This window comes from Phyllobates terribilis, unplaced genomic scaffold (genome assembly GCF_046119375.1).
Source record: "Phyllobates terribilis strain yellow unplaced genomic scaffold, ASM4611937v1 Scaffold_3__8_contigs__length_932513732, whole genome shotgun sequence".
Classification (NCBI taxonomy): domain Eukaryota; kingdom Metazoa; phylum Chordata; class Amphibia; order Anura; family Dendrobatidae; genus Phyllobates; species Phyllobates terribilis.
In genome coordinates this window covers 653,057,345-653,078,891 of record NW_027362763.1, presented here as the reverse complement: position 1 = coordinate 653,078,891, position 21,547 = coordinate 653,057,345, and the positions used below count along the sequence as shown (strand labels likewise).

Below are 21,547 nucleotides of genomic sequence, written 5' to 3'. Positions count from 1 at the left end.
CAGAGCCCCATACAGACATGGAGGGGAGAACATGAGCGGCCGCACAGAGCCCCATACAGACATGGAGGGAGAACATGAGCGGCCGCACAGAGCCCCATACAGACATGGGGGGAGAACATGAGCGGCCACACAGAGCCCCATACAGACATGGAGGGGAGAACATGAGCGGCCACACAGAGCCCCATACAGACATGGAGGGAGAACATGAGCGGCCGCACAGAGCCCCATACAGACATGGGGGGAGAACATGAGCGGCCACACAGAGCCCCATACAGACATGGAGGAGAACATAAGCGGCCGCACAGAACCCCATACAGACATGGGGGGAGAACATGAGCGGCCACACAGAGCCCCATACAGACATGGAGGAGAACATGAGCGGCCGCACAGAGCCCCATACAGACATGGAGGAGAACATGAGCGGCCGCACAGAGCCCCATACAGACATGGAGGAGAACATGAGCGGCCGCACAGAGCCCCATACAGACATGGAGGAGAACATGAGCGGCCGCACAGAGCCCCATACAGACATGGAGGAGAACATGAGCGGCCACACAGAGCCCCATACAGACATGGAGGAGAACATGAGCGGCCGCACAGAGCCCCATACAGACATGGAGGAGAACATGAGCGGCTGCACAGAGCCCCATACAGACATGGAGGAGATCATGAGCGGCCGCACAGAGCCCCATACAGACATGGAGGGAGAACATGAGCGGCCGCACAGAGCCCCATACAGACATGGAGGAGATCATGAGCGGCCGCACAGAGCCCCATACAGACATGGAGGAGAACATGAGCGGCCACACAGAGCCCCATACAGACATGGAGGAGAACATGAGCGGCCGCACAGAGCCCCATACAGACATGGAGGAGAACATGAGCGGCCGCACAGAGCCCCATACAGACATGGAGGAGATCATGAGCGGCCGCACAGAGCCCCATACAGACATGGAGGGAGAACATGAGCGGCCGCACAGAGCCCCATACAGACATGGAGGAGAACATGAGCGGCCGCACAGAGCCCCATACAGACATGGAGGAGAACATGAGCGGCCGCACAGAGCCCCATACAGACATGGAGGAGAACATGAGCGGCCACACAGAGCCCCATACAGACATGGAGGAGAACATGAGCGGCCGCACAGAGCCCCATACAGACATGGAGGAGAACATGAGCGGCTGCACAGAGCCCCATACAGACATGGAGGAGAACATGAGCGGCCGCACAGAGCCCCATACAGACATGGAGGAGAACATGAGCGGCCACACAGAGCCCCATACAGACATGGGGGGAGAACTTGAGCGGTCACACAGAGCCCGGACCCCAACCAACACCTATAATAGAGATTGTAGCCAGGCCTCACCCCAACATCAGTGTCTGATCTCACAAATGCTCTACTGGATGAAGGGGTAATGTCACACAGGGTGTGGGAAAGTCTTAGTGCAGCACAGAAGGAAGAGAGAAAGGGAGCCCAGACACTAGGGAACGGGGAGTGGAGACCTTCTTGTCTGGTCTAGTGTCACCCTGTCTCAACTACCTTCTCTATATTGGCTCTTCACCAATCGCCGCACGCGTGCCTTGCTCTGACTTTCCCTGGCGTATGGCTAAGGCTAGGGAAGGGTGGAGATGAGCACTAGTCGTTCTCCACTAAATTCTGTAGACAACATGGGTAGATAAACAGGGGGAGGATTGCTTAGCTTTAGACGAATCCAGCCAAATGTGCCTCAAGCTCCAGAGAGGACGAAGTACTGCTCTTGCTAAAGCCTCACAAGAAGTAATGAATATCGCCTGCACCTCCCTCTCAGACACACCAGGTATTTATACACTCAGGCCAGGGAGCTAATTAGCCAGAGGGAGGTAGCCACTGGGTCCTAGAGACAGCCAGCCTCTAAGAAGATGTCTATAATGCCAAACGTAGAGATCTCCTGCAACCAACTGCAGGGTGACTGTCTGTCACCTCTTACACAACCGTGACAGGTAAAAATTCTTGCAGACGTCACAAATATTTTGTAGAAATCCTTTCCAGAAGAGCGAGAGCCGTTATATCTGCAGAGGAGAGTCTCCCAATTAATTACAGAGAAACCCCTAGAGGTGGATGTGGGGGGCACTTACTTTTCTCCATATTGATGTCTATGGAATGTGGTAGATCAGCTCACTCAGCTGCACACGATGGTAGATTCAGGAACACTGTCTCTTTAAATATTTTGTTGGTTGTAAGGTGGCTAATGGTCGTGTTGTTGATGGGTGGTATGTATCACAGAGATGACTGTCCTCTGTGATGTAAGCCGGAGTATTTTCTCTAGGGCATGCCTGCACTAAGAGGACTAATTGATGCACCTGGGACCAGGTTACGGGTAGCTAGGAGAGATGGGAGGGTCCAGCAACCCACATACCTCACCTCTGGGTGTGGTTTACAGCCTATATAATGGAGGCTGTTGTTTGTCACATGGTCTGTGTGTCTGGAGGGAGAAGGCCTACTGTATGTTTTGCCTCCAGACCGAGCCAGGACACTGGACCTACACCAGCCTGTGTGCCACAGCGCCGGCCATTCAGAGACTTTGCTATAAGGACTGTTATCTTTGCTTTTGTCTGCACTAAAGGCTGTTGTGTTTGCATTATTCTTCTGAACGGTTTATGAAGCCAATAAACCACTATGGACATTTAAAAGAACTTGCCTCCTGTTTGCCTCAAACCAGACCTGAGTGAACGGCAGCAGATGCAGCTTCTGGCAACCGCCATCCAGGGCGGGACGAGTGCCCCAACCCCGAGTCAGGCTGATGACTCTCACGTCTGGAAGGCGGTAAGACGGGCTTTGCAGAAAATGACCCCGGGGGATGACGTTGAGGTCTTCCTGACCGTGTTTGAAAGGGTCGCCGAGAGGAAGAAACTTCTGCCTGAGCAGTGGGCAGAGCTGCTGGCGCCATACTTGACGGGAGAGCCCCAGAAGGCGTACTATGATTTAGCTTTGCAGGACGCCAAAGAGTATAGCAAGCTAAAAACTGAGATTCTTGCACGTTTGGGGGTGACAATGACTATCAGGGTGCAGCGGGTGGTGATGGACCATTTTGTGCATTCCCTGCCGTGGTCCATACAGACTTGGGTTGCCCAGGGTGATCCCCGAAATGACGATGAACTAATTGGACTGGTCGAGAGATACCAGGGGGTTGAGGGTTCCTTGGAGAGGCAGCCCACTTCATACTGAGGGGGCCCCAGCAAGGAACGGAGGCCCAAAAGGGGGTGTCCAAGGTCCAAAGGGGCAAGGGAGGTGGTGTTCAAGGTCCCTACGGGTGATGTGATTGGCTGGAGGTGCCACGGCCCAGGCCATATAGCCGCCCGTTGTCCCCTGACCCCCGAGCCGATGGACTGCAGCATAGGACGCCGTTATTCCTATTATGCATATCCGGCCTGCAGTGTGAACTGTCCACCCAGCGAGGGGACACAAGCATGTCCTGTGAAAGTGAACGGGTGGCAGGTAACAGCACTGCTAGACTCCGGGAGTCTGGTGACCCTTGTGAGGGCCACTCTATCCCTCCACCTGATCCTGGGGAAAAAAGTCAGCGTACGGTGCTTTCATGGCGATGCTAAGGGCTATCCGATGGTTAGAGTGAATTGCTATGGACCTGGTCGGTCTCCTGGTTAAATCTGCTCATGGGCATCAATATATATTGGTCATCCTCGACTATGCCACACGCTATCCTGAAGCGATTCCACTAAGAAAATCCTCTGCAAAGAGTATAGCCCGCGAGTTGGTCCACGTTTTTTCTCAAACAGGCTTACCAAAGGAGATACTGACTGACCAGGGAACTCCCTTTATGGGTAAGGTGATGAAAGAGCTATGCAAAGTCCTGCAAATCTCCCAACTGAGGACTTCAGTATACCATCCTCAGACAGATGGCCTTGTGGAAAAGTTTAACAAGACTCTGAAGAGTATGCTGAGGAAGGCCATAGAAAAAGACGGTAGAGACTGGAACTGTCTGCTTCCGTGTTTATTGTTCTCCATCCGAGAGGTTCCACAGGCTTCTACGGGGTTCTCACCATTCAAACTCCTGTATGGCCGACAGCCACGGGGTCTCCTGGATGTCGCAAAAGAAACCTGGGAAGCCGAGGTCACACCCCACAGGAGCATCATCGAGCACGTCGCTCTGATGCAGGAGAGGATTGCGAAGGTGATGCCCATCATAAAAGAACATCTCCTCCAGGCACAAGAAACTCAGGCCAGGGTCTACAACTGGTCAGCCAGGGTGAGGCAATTCAATCCGGGAGACCGAATCCTTGTGCTAATACCTACGGTAGAGAGTAAGTTCTTGGCCAAATGGCAAGGGCCATATGAACTGATGGAAAAAGTTGGTGAAGTGAACTACAAGGTTCATCAACCAGGACGACGTAAGCCGTATCAAATATACCACGTCAACCTCATCAAGCCCTGGCAAGACAGAGACGGTGGAGACTCCATGCTTGCTGGGAAAACCAGAAGGTGACATTGGAGTAGTCGCAATAGCGGAAACGCTAATGAAGGCCCAGAAAAAGCCGTGTTGGGAGTTGCTACAGAAGAACCGGGATCTGTTTTCGGAACTGCCAGGCTGCACAGGGGTCATAGAACACGGGTTCTGACGGAGCCACATATGCAGGTGAACTTGAAGCCCTATCGGATACCTGAGGCCTGACGAGAGTTGATCTCCAAAGAGGTAGCTCGCATTCTGAAGCTCGGAGTCATTGAGGAATCCAAGAGTGGGTGGTCGAGACTGATTGTCCTGGTTCCAAAGTCGGTGGGGAATGGCGGTTCTGCAACGACTATTGGAAGTTGAATGAGATCTACAAGTTCGATGCGTATCTGATGCCACGCGTCGATGTGCTGATCGAGCGACTTGGACCAGCAAGGTACATAACCACCTTGGATTTGACGAAGGGATATTGGCAGATCCCCGTGGCATAGGGAGCCAAAGAGAAGACTGCGTTTTCTACGCCGGATGGATGCTTCCAGTATGTCCGGATGCCATTTGGACTGCAGGGGGCCCCTGCAACCTTCCAGAGAGGTATGGATCGAGTTCTTGTACCCCATAAGCAATACGCCGCGGCATACCTGGATGATATGGTTATCTTCAGCCCGGACTGGGAGAGTCATCTGGAAAAGGTCCAGACAGTGTTTGATGCTCTCAGGAAGGCGAGGTTTTCAATAAACCCAAAGAAATGTGCCATGGGGAAAGAAGAGGCCAAATACCTGGGTTGTGTGGTCGGTAGAGGCTAGATCAAACCCCAAATTAGTAAAGTGGAAGCAATCCAAACCTGGCCGAGACCTCTGTCAAAAAAACAGGTTAGAGACTTCTGGGGGATCGTGGGATACTACAGAAGGTTCATCCCAAACTTCGCCATGATGGTCGCACCCCTGACTGACCTTCTTAAGGGGACAAAATCAGCCATGGCCAAGTGGACTGCAGAGGCGGAGACGGCCTTTCAAGAGATGAAAGTGGCTCTGTGTAGGCAACCAGTCGTGGTTGCCCCTGACTTCAAGAAAGAGTTTATACTCCAGACAGAAGCCTCAGATGTCAGTTTGGGAGCAGTCCTTTCTCAGAAGATACACAGGGAGGAGCACCCTGTCCTCTGTCTGAGTAGGAAGTTGTCCTCCTGTGAGAAAAATTATGCGGTCATAGAGGAGTGCTTGACCATAAAGTGGGCGGTGGACACGTTGCGGTACTATCTGCTAGGTCGAAAATTTAGATTGGTATCTGACACTCAGATGGATGAGGGAAACAAAGGGGAAAAATGCCAGGGTCACCCGCTGGTTTTTAGCCCTATAGGATTTCAACTGCTGATACCCTCTCGAGAATCCCCTGTCTAGTGGTAGAAGGTGTCAAGCCCCACGGCTTTAGGCAGAGGGGGGAGGTATGTAAGGTGGCTAATGGTCGTGTAGTCGATGGGAGGTATGTATTGCAGAGATGGCTGGTTTCTGTGATGTAACCCTGTGTATTTTCTCTAGTGCATGCCTGCATTAAGAGGTCTAATTGTTGCACCTGGGAGTCGGGGTACGTGTTGCTCGGAGAGATGGGAGGGTCCAGCAACCCACATACTTCACCTCTGGGTGTGGTTTCCAGCCTATATAATGGAGGCTGTTGTTTGTTACATGGTCTGTGTGTGTGGAGGGAGAAAGCCTCCTGTGTATGTTTTGCCTCCAGATTAAGCCAGGACACTCCACGCTACACCAGCCTGTGTGACCACAGCGCTGGCCATCCAGAGACTTTGCTATAAGGACTGTTATCTTTGCTTTTGTCTGCACTAAAGGCAGTTTGTTTGCATTTTCCTTTTGAATGGTTTATGAAGCCAATAAACCACTATGGACATTTAAAGGAACATGCCTCCTGTTTGCCTCAAACCGCACCTGAGTGAGTACCATCCCTACATGGTTTATTTTAAAAAAAAGACATAAACCAACATAAAGTTCATCAAATCAAATGCAGCCCTTCTGGCATAACGGCAAAACAAAAGAAACTGTACCGCATAGTCCATAAATCAGCGAGAATCCGCCCTCTCTGGATGTAGCACAACACACGGTTCAGCTTATACAAACGCAAGCTCCTCTCTCTGGAGCTAGCCTCTCCAGATACACCGAACAACACATGATTCAACAGGCTGGCTATTTATATCCCAGACCACACCCTGGGTGGAGATATGGTGAACAGCCTCCCACCTGCTCTACAGCTGTTCACATAAAACCTAACCCATTAAAAATGGCTGATTAAACCCTCTCAGCGCTTAGTGTGCTGGAGGAAACTTCTAGGTTTCAGATCATATATATATAATATCGCCAGCAGGAACCTTCGACATTACCTCCCCCGTCCCTTTTGATCTTGTACACCCTATCCCCTTTTGGGCCTCTGCCCCCTGTTGGAACCCCCAGTATGGAGTGGGCTGCTTTCCCAAGGTGCTTAGTGTGCTGTAGCAAAATTCTAGGTTATAAATCACTGAAGCCAATAGCCTCAGTGAAACATATCTCCCCTCCAGTACTTTCCAGTGACTTTGACACAAGATGTAAATAATGTCAGACAAACCCCCAGATGTGGATGTGGGGGGCACATACTTTCCTCCATATTAATGTCTATGGATGTAGATGAGGACAGAGAAGCCCCCGGAGGTGGATGTGGGGGGCACATACTTTCTCCCTGCAGTGTATTGTGCAGTGATACATTATATTCTTTCTCCTCCTCAGGGTTCAGCTTTGTTTCGGCCGCCCGCGTCTTCTATAAGTTGATGTTCAGACTCGGGTTCAGTGAGTTTTACCTGCAGGGCGGTGACTGGGGCAGTGTGATCACCACCGCGCTCGCACAGATGAAACCAGAGTAAGTTGCCAGCAGAGACCTGCAGAGAGCGGGGGCTGCGTTGTATGTTACTATGTGGGGGCAGTCGCTATATTAGAAACACGTCACCACTTCTGTATTATCACCCATCCTGGTTACAAACATTGATGTGAAATACTGACCGTGTGAACGTGGCTATATTCTCAGTTTACATTATGGCAGTAGTGTGGAATACTCAGGCTGCGCTGGGGTCTCGAGTGCTGGGGGTCTGCTAAACTGAGATCTTGTGTATTGGGGTCTCCTGTGCTGGGATGTCCTGTATAGAGGACTACTGTATTGGGGTCTGCTGTACATGGGGTCTTCTATACTGGGCTGTGCAGTTCTGGGATCTCCTGTACTGGGGTCTTCTATACTGGGGTGTGTGGTTCTGGGGTCTCCTATTCTGGGGTGTGCAGTTCTGGGGTCTCCTGAACTGGGGTCTTCTATACTGGGGTGTGTGGTTCTGGGGTCTCCTGTACTGGGGTCTTCTATACTGGGCTGTGCGGTTCTCGGGTCTCTTGTTCTGGGGTCTTCTTTACTGGGCTGTGCGGTTCTGTAATCTCTTGTTCTGGGGTCTTCTATACTGCGGTCTCCTGTTCTGGGGTCTTCTATACTGCAGTCTCCTGTTCCGGGGTCTCCTGTTGCTCAGGCCCCTCGGTTCACATCCCTGAGGGTCTTTCTTGATATCTCTCTTCATCAGGTCGGTGAAGGGTCTCCACTTGAACATGTACATTATTACTAAGGGTGGGCTGAAGATGCTGCTGTGCCTGCTCCTCGGCCGCTATCTGCCCTGGCTGGTCGGCTTCACCAGAGAGGACGTGGCGCGCGTCTACCCGTACATCGAGAAGTCGGGGTACGCCATAATGCTGGAGTCGGGATACCTCCATATTCAATCCACCAAACCGGATACAGTTGGTAAGTGTAAGCTCTGTTATACAGCTGAGGGTTTACACAAGTCTGATTCATGTCCTGGCTAGTGTTGAGCATTCCGATACTGAAATATCGGGTATCGGCCGATATTCACTGTATCGGAATTCCGATACTTAATTCCGATACTTTTATAATATCGAATACCGGAATCGGAAGTTCCCATAATGCCTGCGCTCTGCAGTGTCTGTGAAGGATGACAAGCTGGATGGCAGCGCTCAGCTGCGATCCAGCTTGTCATCAGAATGCCATCCCAGCGTGGGAGAATTCTCCTGATTGTTTAAAAGCCGGCGGGCGGTAAAAAGCCGCCGGCTTTTAAACAATCACACAGCCCCATACTGCTTCCCCGCAGCCTCCCACCCCGATCCTCCGCTCCCCTCGCCACCTCCAATCCCAATCGTAAATTAGGACCGGGCGGGGAGCGCGGCACCAAGGAGCGAAGGACCCGGGCGGGGAAGCCGGCAGTGAAAAGACTTCACCGCCGGCTTTCCCGTTCTGTGCTGCGCTTTCCCGCCGGTTATTTCAAATGAACAGCTGAGGTATCAGGTGATGCCGATCAGCTGTTCATTTGAAGTAGCCGCGGTGCCCTCAGAGGGTTCACGTGAGTTCATGCTTGACTGCATGAACTCACATGAACTTTCCCACGGCCGCACAGGTCAGCCTCACCTCCCAGACCCGTCATGATTAGTGTGTGCGGGGTGTGTGTGCGCGGGGTGTGTGTGTGTGCGGGGTGTGTGTGTGCGGGGTGTGTGTGTGTGCGGGGTGTGTGTGCGCGGGGTGTGTGTGTGCGCGGGGTGTGTGTGTGCGCGGGGTGTGTGTGTGTGCGGGGTGTGTGTGTGTGCGGGGGGTGTGTGTGTGCGGGGTGTCTGTGCGTGCAGGCAGACATAGGCCGATGTGACACTACTACTCCCATCGGCCTATGTCTGTCCCCCGTCCACTCCTGCCAGCAGGATCAGCTTGATGGGAGCAGTAGTTCCCATCAGCCTGATCCTGCTATATAAATTGCCCTACTGTGTCCCCAATAAATGTTAGATACATGTCATTGGTGGCCAGTGGTTACCTAAAAGAAATTAGTTCATACATTACCTGTCCCCGCCGATCGCCACCTAAAATAAAGTAAAAAATAAAAAACTACACCTATACTCACCTAGACACCTAATTCCCCGAAGCCATCGATCTCCTGTAATAAAATATAAAATAATAAACCACAACCTTATCCTTACCCCTCCGTAGCAGTCCACGAGTGTCCCACGAAGATCTCCAGTTCAGAGCAGCCACATAGAATGTGACCGCTCTGAACCGCTGCCGCCGCTAGAATGACGGGGCCGTAAGGGTTCACCGGAGTTCAGGCAGCGCTGCTCCGGTTAGCTCCTTTACGGCCCTGCTGTATCGTGAGAAATTCCCACGGTACAGCAGTGCCGTAAAGGGGGTCTCCGGAGCTGCGCTGCCTGAATGCACTCCGGTGACCTCAGTCAGTGGCTCCCGCTGCCGGGAGCGGACGTGTTCCCGGCAGCGTGAGCTTACAGCAGCCATGCACAGCTGTCACCATCTCCAGATGTGACAGCTGTGCATGGGAGATCAGCGCAGGAACGTGGACAGGTAACTATTTTTTTTTACTAAACTAAGAATTAAATAAAATGGTGTGTTTTATTTCAAATAAATTATTTTTTTCTGGGTGTAGTGTGTTTTTTCTTTTTAACACTTTGTAGGTTAGTAATGGGGGTGTCTTATAGACGGCCATCATTACTAACCTGGGATTCATGGCAGCTGGCGCTGACATGAACCCCACCACTATTACCCCCTGCCACCGCACCAGGGCAGCGTGGAAGAGCGAGGCTAAGTGCCAGAATTGGCGCATCCTATGGATGCGCCATTTCTGGGGCGGCTGACGGCTGGTGTTTCTAGCCTGGGAGGGGGCCAATATTCATGGCACCCTTCCTGAGCTATTAATATCAGCCCCCAGCTGTCTGCCTAGCCTTTGCTAGCTATTAAAATAGGGGGGACCCCACGTCATTTTTTTGGGGGGGTCCCCCATTTTAATAGCTAGTAAAGGCTATATATTCAGCTGGGGGCTGATATTAGTAGCCTGGGAAGCTCCGTGGGTTTTACCCCCTTCCCAGGCTTCAAACATCTGCCCCAGCCGTCTGCTTAACCTCCGCTAGAGACTAAAATTATGGGGGATCCCACGCCATTTTTTTTTTAAATAAATCCTTTATTTTAACACTAAATGACATTTGAGGAGTTAATAAAGATGCAGTCCCTAAATTATTATTTATTTTTTAATAAATTTTTCCCAAAACTTTTGACGTGGGCTTCGCCATATTTTTGTATGCCAGCCAGGTACAGCATCCAGCTTCTATGAACGCGCCATTTTCCGGGGCGGCTGCGGACTGCAATTTTCAGCGGGGGGCAGAAAGCTTGGGCCTCCCTGCGCTGCAGATTCCAGCCCCCAGCTGCCTAGTTGTACCTGGCTGGACACAAAAATAGGGAGAAGCTCCACGTTTTGTTTTTTTTTAATTATTTCATGAAATTCATGAAATAATTAAAAAAAAATTATGTGGGGCTTCGCCCTATATTTGTGTCCAGCCAGGTACAGCAGGCAGGAACGGGCTGCCCCCAACCACCAGCTGCCTATTTGTACCTGGCCGGACACAACAATATAGGGAAGCCCTTTTTTTCTTAATTATTCCATGAATTTCATGAAATAATTAAAAAAAAAAATGTGTGGCGCTTCGCCCTATTTTTGTGTCCAGCCAGGTACAACTAGGCAGCTGGGGGCTGGAATCTGCAGCGCAGGGAGGCCCAAGCTTTCTGCCCCCCCCCCCCCCCCCGCTGCAAATTGCAGTCCGCAGCCACCCCGGAAAATGGCGCGTTCATAGAAGCGCCATCTTCTGGCGCTGTACCCAACTCATCCAGGGCCCTGGTGCGGTGGCTCACTGGGTAATAAAGGGGTTAAGGCCAGCTTGGCATTATCAGCTGGCCCTAAGCCCGAAATTCATGGGGTCACGCCAATATTAGACATGACCACCATGAATTTCTAGTAAAGTATTTAAAAAAACACAACACCCAGAATAAAGTCCTTTAATTGAAATAAACACACAATTCTTTATTGTTCTAAATTAAACCATACTTACCATCACGCCCATTCCAGCTGAAGCCAACGATCTCCTGCAATAAAAGTAAAATAATAAAGCAACATCATCCTTACCTTTCCATGGTTCCCACGACAGCTTCAGCTCTGCTACATCGAGATGACAGGCTGGACCGCAGCAGAACGCTGCCATCCATCCTGTCATCCCGCAGACACTGAGAAGCGCAGGCATACTTCCACTCCTCAGTGTCTGGCTGTGACGGCATCCAGATGAGCCGAGGTCATGTCCAATGAACTCAGCTCACCTCATGCACGTCACTGACAGCGTGGGAAAATTCTCCTGCACTCAGCGCTTCAGCGTGAGAATTTTCCCACGCTGTCAGTGACGTGCATGAGGTGAGCTGAGTTCATTGGACATGACCTCACCTCATGTATGTCACTGACAGCGTGGGAGAATTCTCACGCTGAAGCGCTGAGTGCAGGAGAATTTTCCCACGCTGTCAGTGACGTGCATGAGGTGAGCTGAGTTCATTGGACATGAACTCGGCTCATCTGGATGACGTCACAGAGAGACACTGAGGAGCGCAAGTATGCCTGCGCTTCTCAGTGTCTGCGGGATGACAGGCTGGATGGCAGCGTTCTGCTGCGGTCCAGCCTGTCATCTCGATGTAGCAGAGCTGAAGCTGTCGTGGGAACCATGGAAAGGTAAGGATGAGGTTGCTTTATTATTTTTCTTTTATTGCAGGAGATCGTTGGCTTCAGCTGGAATGGGCGTGATGGTAAGTATGGTTTAATTTAGAACAATAAAGAATTGTGTCTTTATTTCAATTAAAGGACTTTATTCTGGGTGTTTGTGTTTTCTTTTAACTTTGACTATGGGGTTAGTAATGGGGGTGTCTTATAGACGCCTCTCCATTACTAACCTGGGCTTGATGTCAGCTGGCATTATAAGCTGACATCAACCCCAACCCTATTACCCCCTGCCACCGCACCAGGGCAGCGTGGAAGAGCGAGGCTAAGTGCCAGAATTGGCGCATCCTATGGATGCGCCATTTCTGGGGCGGCTGACGGCTGGTGTTTCTAGCCTGGGAGGGGGCCAATATTCATGGCTCCCTTCCTGGGCTATTAATATCAGCCCCCAGCTGTCTGCCTAGCCTGTGCTAGCTATTAAAATAGGGGGGACCCCACGTCATTTTTTTGGGGGGGGTCCCCTATTTTAATAGCTAGTAAAGGCTAGGTATTCAGCTGGGGGCTGATATTAGTAGCCTGGGAAGCTCCGTGGGTTTTCCCAGGCTTCAAACATCTGCCCCAGCCGTCTGCTTAACCTCCGCTAGAGCCTAAAATTACGGGGAACCCCACGCCAATTTTTTTTTAAATAAATCCTTTATTTTAACACTAAATGACAAGTACAGTAATCAACACTGTCACTGTACTTCATATATATGTGACTGACATGTTTCTATCTATCTAATCTATGTGTGAAGCTCTATTCTTTCTGTTGTAAATTGTCGGGTACCGGTGTATGCCGCTGCTGAATTGCCGGTTTTTCATGTCATTCTACATTATTCTTAGTTGTTTTACTTCATGTAGAATTAACCTACAAGGAAAGAAAGGGTTTATTTTCATTCCGATATTTGTGTCCCATTGACTTGCATTGGTTTCCGGTATCGGAAGGTATCGCTCAACACTAGTCCTGGCTGATGGGTCTCGCCTGCACAGATACAATGTCACAAACCTGCAGCTGTGTCAGCAGGACGAGGAGGCAGGCAGCACCAGCATGCAGAATTATATGGAGACCAGGGTGGGGTCCCATAAGTCAGGGGTCTCTAACCTGCAGCTCTCCAACTGCTACAAAATTCCAATTCTCCAGAGTCCTAGCTTGCTGGGAGTTGTAGTCCTGCAGGTTGGCACTACTGTGGCCGCGATTTGTAGGAGACCCCCTTACCACCATGAATGCGCGGCTGATGTTCTCCTCCATCCCCCCAGGCTCCGCTCTGAATGACTCCCCCGCGGGCCTGGCCGCCTACATTCTGGAGAAGTTCTCTACGTGGACAAATCCGGAGTACAGAAAACTAGAGGACGGAGGCCTGCAGAGGTCAGTCATACCCGGGCGTGCATCCTTCACTAGTCAGAGGTATGCATTTTACATATTGGCCACTAGATGTCAGCACAACCCATACGTCCAGCAAGGATTCTCCCTTTACAGCCTGCTGAAAAACTTGAGTATTATCTCATCAGCGGAAGGAGGAGAGGCCGAGCGGAGGCCGAGCCTCGTATTGTTTCTCCTCAGCCAGCGTTATATATGTAAGGACAGAAAAATCACCACATTGTCCCGCTTGTATCACAGGAAATACTCCATGGACGATCTGCTCACCAACGTGATGATCTACTGGGTGACGGGATCCATTACATCCTCCATGAGGTTCTACAAGGAGAATTTCACTCGAGACTTCCAGACGTCTCCCTCCATGAGGTAAATTACCAAGGAACCCAAATATATCAGAAAGTACCCAGGTTATACCAGCTGTACATATATAATTATATACAGGAGATGCCCAGGTTATACCAGCTGTACATATATAATTATATACAGGAGATGCCCAGGTTATACCGGCTGTACATATATAATTATATACAGGAGATGCCCAGGTTATACCAGCTGCACATATATAATTATATACAGAAGATGTCCAGGTTATACCGGCTGTACATATATAATTATATACAGGAGATGCCCAGGTTATACCAGCTGTACATATATAATTATATACAGGAGATGACCAGGTTATACCAGCTGTACATATACAATTATATACAGGAGATGCCCAGGTTATACCAGCTGTACATATATAATTATATACAGGAGATGCCCAGGTTATACCAGCTGTACATATATAATTATATACAGGAGATGACCAGGTTATACCAGCTGTACATATACAATTATATACAGGAGATGCCCAGGTTATACCAGCTGTACATATATAATTATATACAGGAGATGTCCAGGTTATACCGGCTGTACATATAGAATTATATACAGGATACACCCAGGTTATACCAGCTGTACATATATAATTATATACAAGAGATTTCCGGGTTATACCGGCTGTACATATATAATTATATACAGGAGATGCCCAGGTTATACCGGCTGTACATATATAATTATATACAGGAGATGCCCAGGTTATACCGGCTGTACATATATAATTATATACAGGAGATGCCCAGGTTATACCAGCTGTACATATATAATTATATACAGGAGATGCCCAGGTTATACCAGCTGTACATATATAATTATATACAGGAGATGCCCAGGTTATACCGGCTGTACATATATAATTATATACAGGAGATGCCCAGGTTATACCGGCTGTACATATATAATTATATACAGGAGATGCCCAGGTTATACCGGCTGTACATATATAATTATATACAAGAGATGCCCAGGTTATACCAGCTGTACATATATAATTATATACAGGAGATGTCCAGGTTATACCAGCTGTACATATATAATTATATACAGGAGATGCCCAGGTTATACCGGCTGTACATATATAATTATATACAGGAGATGCCCAGGTTATACCGGCTGTACATATATAATTATATACAAGAGATGCCCAGGTTATACCAGCTGCACATATATAATTATATACAAGAGATTTCCGGGTTATACCGGCTGTACATATATAATTATATACAGGAGATGCCCAGGTTATACCAGCTGTACATATATAATTATATACAGGAGATGCCCAGGTTATACCGGCTGTACATATATAATTATATACAGGAGATGCCCAGGTTATACCGGCTGTACATATATAATTATATACAGGAGATGCCCAGGTTATACCAGCTGTACATATATAATTATATACAGGAGATGCCCAGGTTATACCAGCTGTACATATATAATTATATACAGGAGATGCCCAGGTTATACCAGCTGTACATATATAATTATATACAGGAGATGTCCAGGTTATACCGGCTGTACATATAGAATTATATACAGGATACACCCAGGTTATACCAGCTGTACATATATAATTATATACAAGAGATTTCCGGGTTATACCAGCTGTACATATATAATTATATACAGGAGATGTCCAGGTTATACCGGCTGTACATATAGAATTATATACAGGATACACCCAGGTTATACCAGCTGTACATATATAATTATATACAGGAGATGCCCAGGTTATACCAGCTGTACATATATAATTATATACAGGAGATGCCCAGGTTATACCGGCTGTACATATATAATTATATACAGGAGATGCCCAGGTTATACCGGCTGTACATATATAATTATATACAAGAGATGCCCAGGTTATACCGGCTGTACATATATAATTATATACAAGAGATGCCCAGGTTATACCAGCTGTACATATATAATTATATACAGGAGATGTCCAGGTTATACCAGCTGTACATATATAATTATATACAGGAGATGCCCAGGTTATACCGGCTGTACATATATAATTATATACAGGAGATGCCCAGGTTATACCGGCTGTACATATATAATTATATACAAGAGATGCCCAGGTTATACCAGCTGCACATATATAATTATATACAAGAGATTTCCGGGTTATACCGGCTGTACATATATAATTATATACAGGAGATGCCCAGGTTATACCAGCTGTACATATATAATTATATACAGGAGATACCCAGGTTATACCGGCTGTACATATATAATTATATACAGGAGATGCCCAGGTTATACCAGCTGCACATATATAATTATATACAAGAGATTTCCGGGTTATACCGGCTGTACATATATAATTATATACAGGAGATGCCCAGGTTATACCAGCTGTACACATATAATTATATACAAGAGATTTCCGGGTTATACCGGCTGTACATATATAATTATATACAGGAGATGCCCAGGTTATACCAGCTGTACATATATAATTATATACAGGAGATGCCCAGGTTATACCGGCTGTACATATATAATTATATACAAGAGATTTCCGGGTTATACCGGCTGTACATATATAATTATATACAGGAGATGCCCAGGTTATACCAGCTGCACATATATAATTATATACAGGAGATGCCCAGGTTATACCAGCTGTACATATATAATTATATACAAGAGATTTCCGGGTTATACCGGCTGTACATATATAATTATATACAGGAGATGCCCAGGTTATACCGGCTGTACATATATAATTATATACAAGAGATTTCCGGGTTATACCGGCTGTACATATATAATTATATACAGGAGATGCCCAGGTTATACCAGCTGTACATATATAATTATATACAGGAGATACCCAGGTTATACCAGCTGTACATATATAATTATATACAAGAGATTTCCGGGTTATACCGGCTGTACATATATAATTATATACAGGAGATGCCCAGGTTATACCAGCTGCACATATATAATTATATACAGGAGATGCCCAGGTTATACCGGCTGTACATATATAATTATATACAAGAGATTTCCGGGTTATACCGGCTGTACATATATAATTATATACAGGAGATGCCCAGGTTACACCAGCTGTACATATATAAATATATACAGGAGATGCCCAGGTTATACCAGCTGTACATATATAATTATATACAGGAGATTCCCAGGTTATACCAGCTGTACATATATAATTATATACAGGAGATGCCCAGGTTATACCGGCTGTACATATATAATTATATACAGGAGATGTCCAGGTTATACCGGCTGTACATATATAATTATATATCAGAAAATACCCAGGTTATACCGGCTGTGCATATATCATTATATACAGGAGATGTCCAGGTTATACCGGCTGTACATATAGAATTATATACAGGATACACCCAGGTTATAGCAGCTGTACATATATAATTATATACAGGAGATGTCCAGGTTATACCAGCTGTACATGTATAATTATATACAGGAGATGCCCAGGTTATACTAGCTGTACATATATAATTATATACAGGAGATGCCCAGGTTATACCAGCTGTACATATATAATTATATACAGGATATGTCCAGGTTATACCAGCTATACATATATAACTATATACAGGAGATACCCAGGTTATACCAGCTGTACATAAATAATTATATACAGGAGATACTCAGGTTATACCAGATGTACATATATAATTATATACAGGAGATGCCCAGGTTATACCAGCTGTACATATATAATTATATACAGGAGATACCCAGGTTATACCGGCTGTACATATATAATTATATACAGGAGATGCCCAGGTTATACCGGCTGTACATATATAATTATATACAGGAGATGACCAGGTTATACCGGCTGTACATATATAATTATATACAGGAGATGACCAGGTTATACCGGCTGTACATATATAATTATATACAGGAGATGACCAGGTTATACCGGCTGTACATATATAATTATATACAGGAGATGACCAGGTTATACCGGCTGTACATATATAATTATATACAGGAGATGCCCAGGTTATACCGGCTGTACATATATAATTATATACAGGAGATGCCCAGGTTATACCGGCTGTACATATATAATTATATACAGGAGATGCCCAGGTTATACCGGCTGTACATATATAATTATACACAGGAGATGACCAGGTTATACCGGCTGTACATATATAATTATACACAGGAGATGACCAGGTTATACCGGCTGTACATATATAATTATATACAGGAGATGCCCAGGTTATACCGGCTGTACATATATAATTATACACAGGAGATGACCAGGTTATACCGGCTGTACATATATAATTATATACAGGAGATGCCCAGGTTATACCAGCTGTACATATATAATTATATACAGGAGATGACCAGGTTATACCGGCTGTACATATATAATTATATACAGGAGATGCCCAGGTTATACCGGCTGTACATATATAATTATATACAGGAGATGCCCAGGTTATACCAGCTGTACATATATAATTATACACAGGAGATGACCAGGTTATACCGGCTGTACATATATAATTATACACAGGAGATGCCCAGGTTATACCGGCTGTACATATATAATTATATACAGGAGATGCCCAGGTTATACCAGCTGTACATATATAATTATACACAGGAGATGCCCAGGTTATACCGGCTGTACATATATAATTATATACAGGAGATGCCCAGGTTATACCGGCTGTACATACAATATATACGGGATGTACCCAGATGGTCACATATAAATATATAATATCCGTCTGTATTTTAGGACCCCCGTGTATGTTCCCACCGGTTTGGCTGCTTTTCCCAGTGAGGTGGCTCACGCTCCCAGGGTTTTGGCTAAAGACAAGTACCGGAACATTGTGACTTACACCTTCATGCCACGTGGAGGACATTTTGCTGCCTTCGAGGAGCCTGAGCTTCTCGCCCCTGACATCCAGAAGTTTGTATCCGCAGTGGAGAAGAAATAGAAGCTCTGTCCTCCGTCCTCTGACCCCCACCCGCTGTCCTCCATCCTCTGTCCTCCGTCCTCCATCCTCTGACCTCCATCCTCCGTCCTCCACCCTCTGACCTCCACCCGCCATCCTCCATCCTCTGACCTCCACCCTCCATCCTCTGTCCTCTGACCTCCACCCTCCGTCCTCCATCCTCTGACCTCCACTTGCCATCCTCCGTTCTCCATCCTCTGTCCACCATCCTCTGACCTTCACCCACCATCCTCTGACCTTCACCCACCATCCTCTGTCCTTCGTCCTGCATCCTCTGTCCTCCATCCTCTGTCCTCCATCCTCTGTCCTCCATCCTCTGTCCTCCATCCTCTGTCCTCCACCCGCCGTCCTCCATCCTCTGTCCTCCATCCTCTGACCTCCACCCGCCATCCTCTGTCCTCCATCCTCTGACCTCCACCCTCCATCCTCCGTCCTCCATCCTCTGACCTCCACCTGCCATCCTCCGTTCTCCATCCTCTGTCCACCATCCTCTGACCTTCACCCACCATCCTCTGACCTTCACCCACCATCCTCTGTCCTTCGTCCTGCATCCTCCGTCCTCCATCCTCTGTCCTCCATCCTCTGTCCTCCACCCGCCGTCCTCCATGCTCTGTCCTCCATCCTCTGACCTCCACCCGCCATCCTCTGTCCTCCGTCCTCCATCCTCTGACCTCCACCCGCCATCCTCTGTCCTCCATCCTCTGACCTCCACCCGCCATCCTCTGTCCTCCATCCTCTGACCTCCACTCGCCATCCTCCATCCTCTGTCCTCCACACGCCATCCACCGTCCTCCATCCACCGTCCTCCATCCTCTGACCTCCACCCGCCATCCTCCGTCCTCCATCCTCTGACCTCCACCCGCCATCCTCCATCCTCCGTCCTCCATCCTCCGTCCTCCATCCTCCGTCCTCCATCCTCCGTCCTCCATCCTCTGTCCTCCATCCTCTGACCTCCACCCGCCATCCTCCGTCCTCCATTCTCTGACCTCCACCCGCCATCCTCCGTCCTCCATCCTCTGACCTCCACCCGCCATCCTCCATCCTCCGTCCTCCATCCTCCGTCCTCCATCCTCTGACCTCCACCCGCCATCCTCCGTCCTCCATTCTCTGACCTCCACCCGCCATCCTCCGTCCTCCATCCTCTGTCCTCCATCCTCCGTCCTCCATCCTCCGTCCTCCACCCGCCATCCTCCGTCCTCCATTCTCCGTCCTCCATCCTCCGTCCTCCATCCTCCGTCCTCCATCCTCCGTCCTCCACCCGCCATCCTCCGTCCTCCATTCTCTGACCTCCACCCGCCATCCTCCGTCCTCCATCCTCCGTCCTCCATCCTCTGACCTCCACCCGCCATCCTCCGATAATAAATTCTCCAGTCATTACCGCTCTGACTTCTGTGCTGCGCTCGGGGTGGGGGGGCTCAGTGCAGAATCTGTCCTGGGGGTCCGCTCCAGTACTGGCCATGCTCCTGTGCCCCCCGCAGGGATCACTTTCATGATTCTCGACAAAACATCCAACTGGGCGATGTTAATCCATACAAATAGTTCCAGCTCCAGAGGGGTAAAATAATCCCCTTTGATGAGAGAATTAAAACGTCATAATCCAAGTGGAGAAACAGAAGAAAAACCAACTGGTTTCAGATGTGAGAGTCCTTAATCACGGCCTAAAAGTCCGCGGACGGCGGGTTATGTATGGGCGACCATCTATGAGGATGAGAAGCAGGTGTGAACATAACCCTAGCAATACTCTGATTGATTGAAGATGGTTAAGAACAAAAATCCTTTTATCAGAGACAAAGAAGCCCCATTATCTGTAACGAAACATCATGAAATAACAGCGATACTCAATGACGACACATTAAATAAAGAGCTGGAACTATTTCTATGGATTAACATTGCTCAAATTACACTAACATTTAATAGTAAAAGAATACGATATACAATGTGATATAAATACTTCATATATAGCACACATAATACCGCCATGTAGTGTCCACATTTATACATTTAATTAGCATACAGTACAGACCAAAAGTTTGGACACACCTTCTCATTTAAAGATTTTTCTGTATTTTCATGACTATGAAAATTGTACATTTACACTGAAGGCATCAAAACTATGAATTACCACATGTGGAATTATATACTTAACAAAAAAGTGTGAAACAACTGAAAATATGTCTTATATTCTAGGTTCTTCACAGTAGCCACCTTTTGCTTTGATGACTGCTTTGCACTCTCTTGGCATTCTCTTGATGAGCTTCAAGAGGTAGTCACCGGAAATGGTCTTCCAACAATCTTGAAGGAGTTCCCAGAGATGCTTAGCACTTGTTGGCCCTTTTGCCTTCACTCTGCGGTCCAGCTCACCCCAAACCATCTCGATTAGGTTCAGGTCTGGTGACTGTGGAGGCCAGGTCATCTGGCGTAGCCCCCCATCACTCTCCTTCTTGGTCAAATAGCCCTTACACAGCCTGGAGGTGTTTGGGGTCATTGTCCTGTTGAAAAATAAATGATGGTCCAACTAAACGCAAACCGGATGGAATAGCATGCCGCTGCAAGATGCTGTGGTAGCCATGCTGGTTCAGTATGCCTTCAATTTTGAATAAATCCCCAACAGTGTCACCAGCAAAGCACCCCCACACCATCACACCTCCTCCTCCATGCTTCACGGTGGGAACCAGGCATGTAGAGTCCATCCGTTCACCT

General features: G+C 47.9%; 1 protein-coding gene and 1 long non-coding RNA gene across 5 annotated transcripts in view; one reads left to right on the top strand and one right to left on the bottom strand.

Annotated features, from left to right (window-relative positions):
• The window catches only part of LOC141257284 (epoxide hydrolase 1-like), a 40,763-nt gene extending 20,539 nt beyond the window's left edge, over window positions 1-20,224 (top strand). For 3 of the 4 annotated variants that reach the window (XM_073671680.1, XM_073671676.1, XM_073671679.1), the window contains exons 5-9: window positions 7,206-7,335; window positions 8,033-8,247; window positions 13,337-13,484; window positions 13,698-13,823; window positions 18,628-20,224. In XM_073671680.1, the coding sequence (XP_073527781.1) occupies window positions 7,206-7,335; window positions 8,033-8,247; window positions 13,337-13,484; window positions 13,698-13,823; window positions 18,628-18,829 (821 nt within the window). In that variant the 3' untranslated portion in view covers window positions 18,830-20,224. The remainder of the gene's footprint in view (window positions 1-7,205; window positions 7,336-8,032; window positions 8,248-13,336; window positions 13,485-13,697; window positions 13,824-18,627) is intronic. The other variant, XM_073671677.1, reaches the window with a different exon arrangement.
• Window positions 18,827-20,694, bottom strand: LOC141257285 (uncharacterized). Its single transcript, XR_012318044.1, has 2 exons — window positions 19,589-20,694; window positions 18,827-19,553 (listed from the first exon to the last, which is right to left on the bottom strand). It is a non-coding gene; the product is annotated as an uncharacterized lncRNA (long non-coding RNA).
• Between the last annotated feature and the right edge of the window lie 853 nt (window positions 20,695-21,547).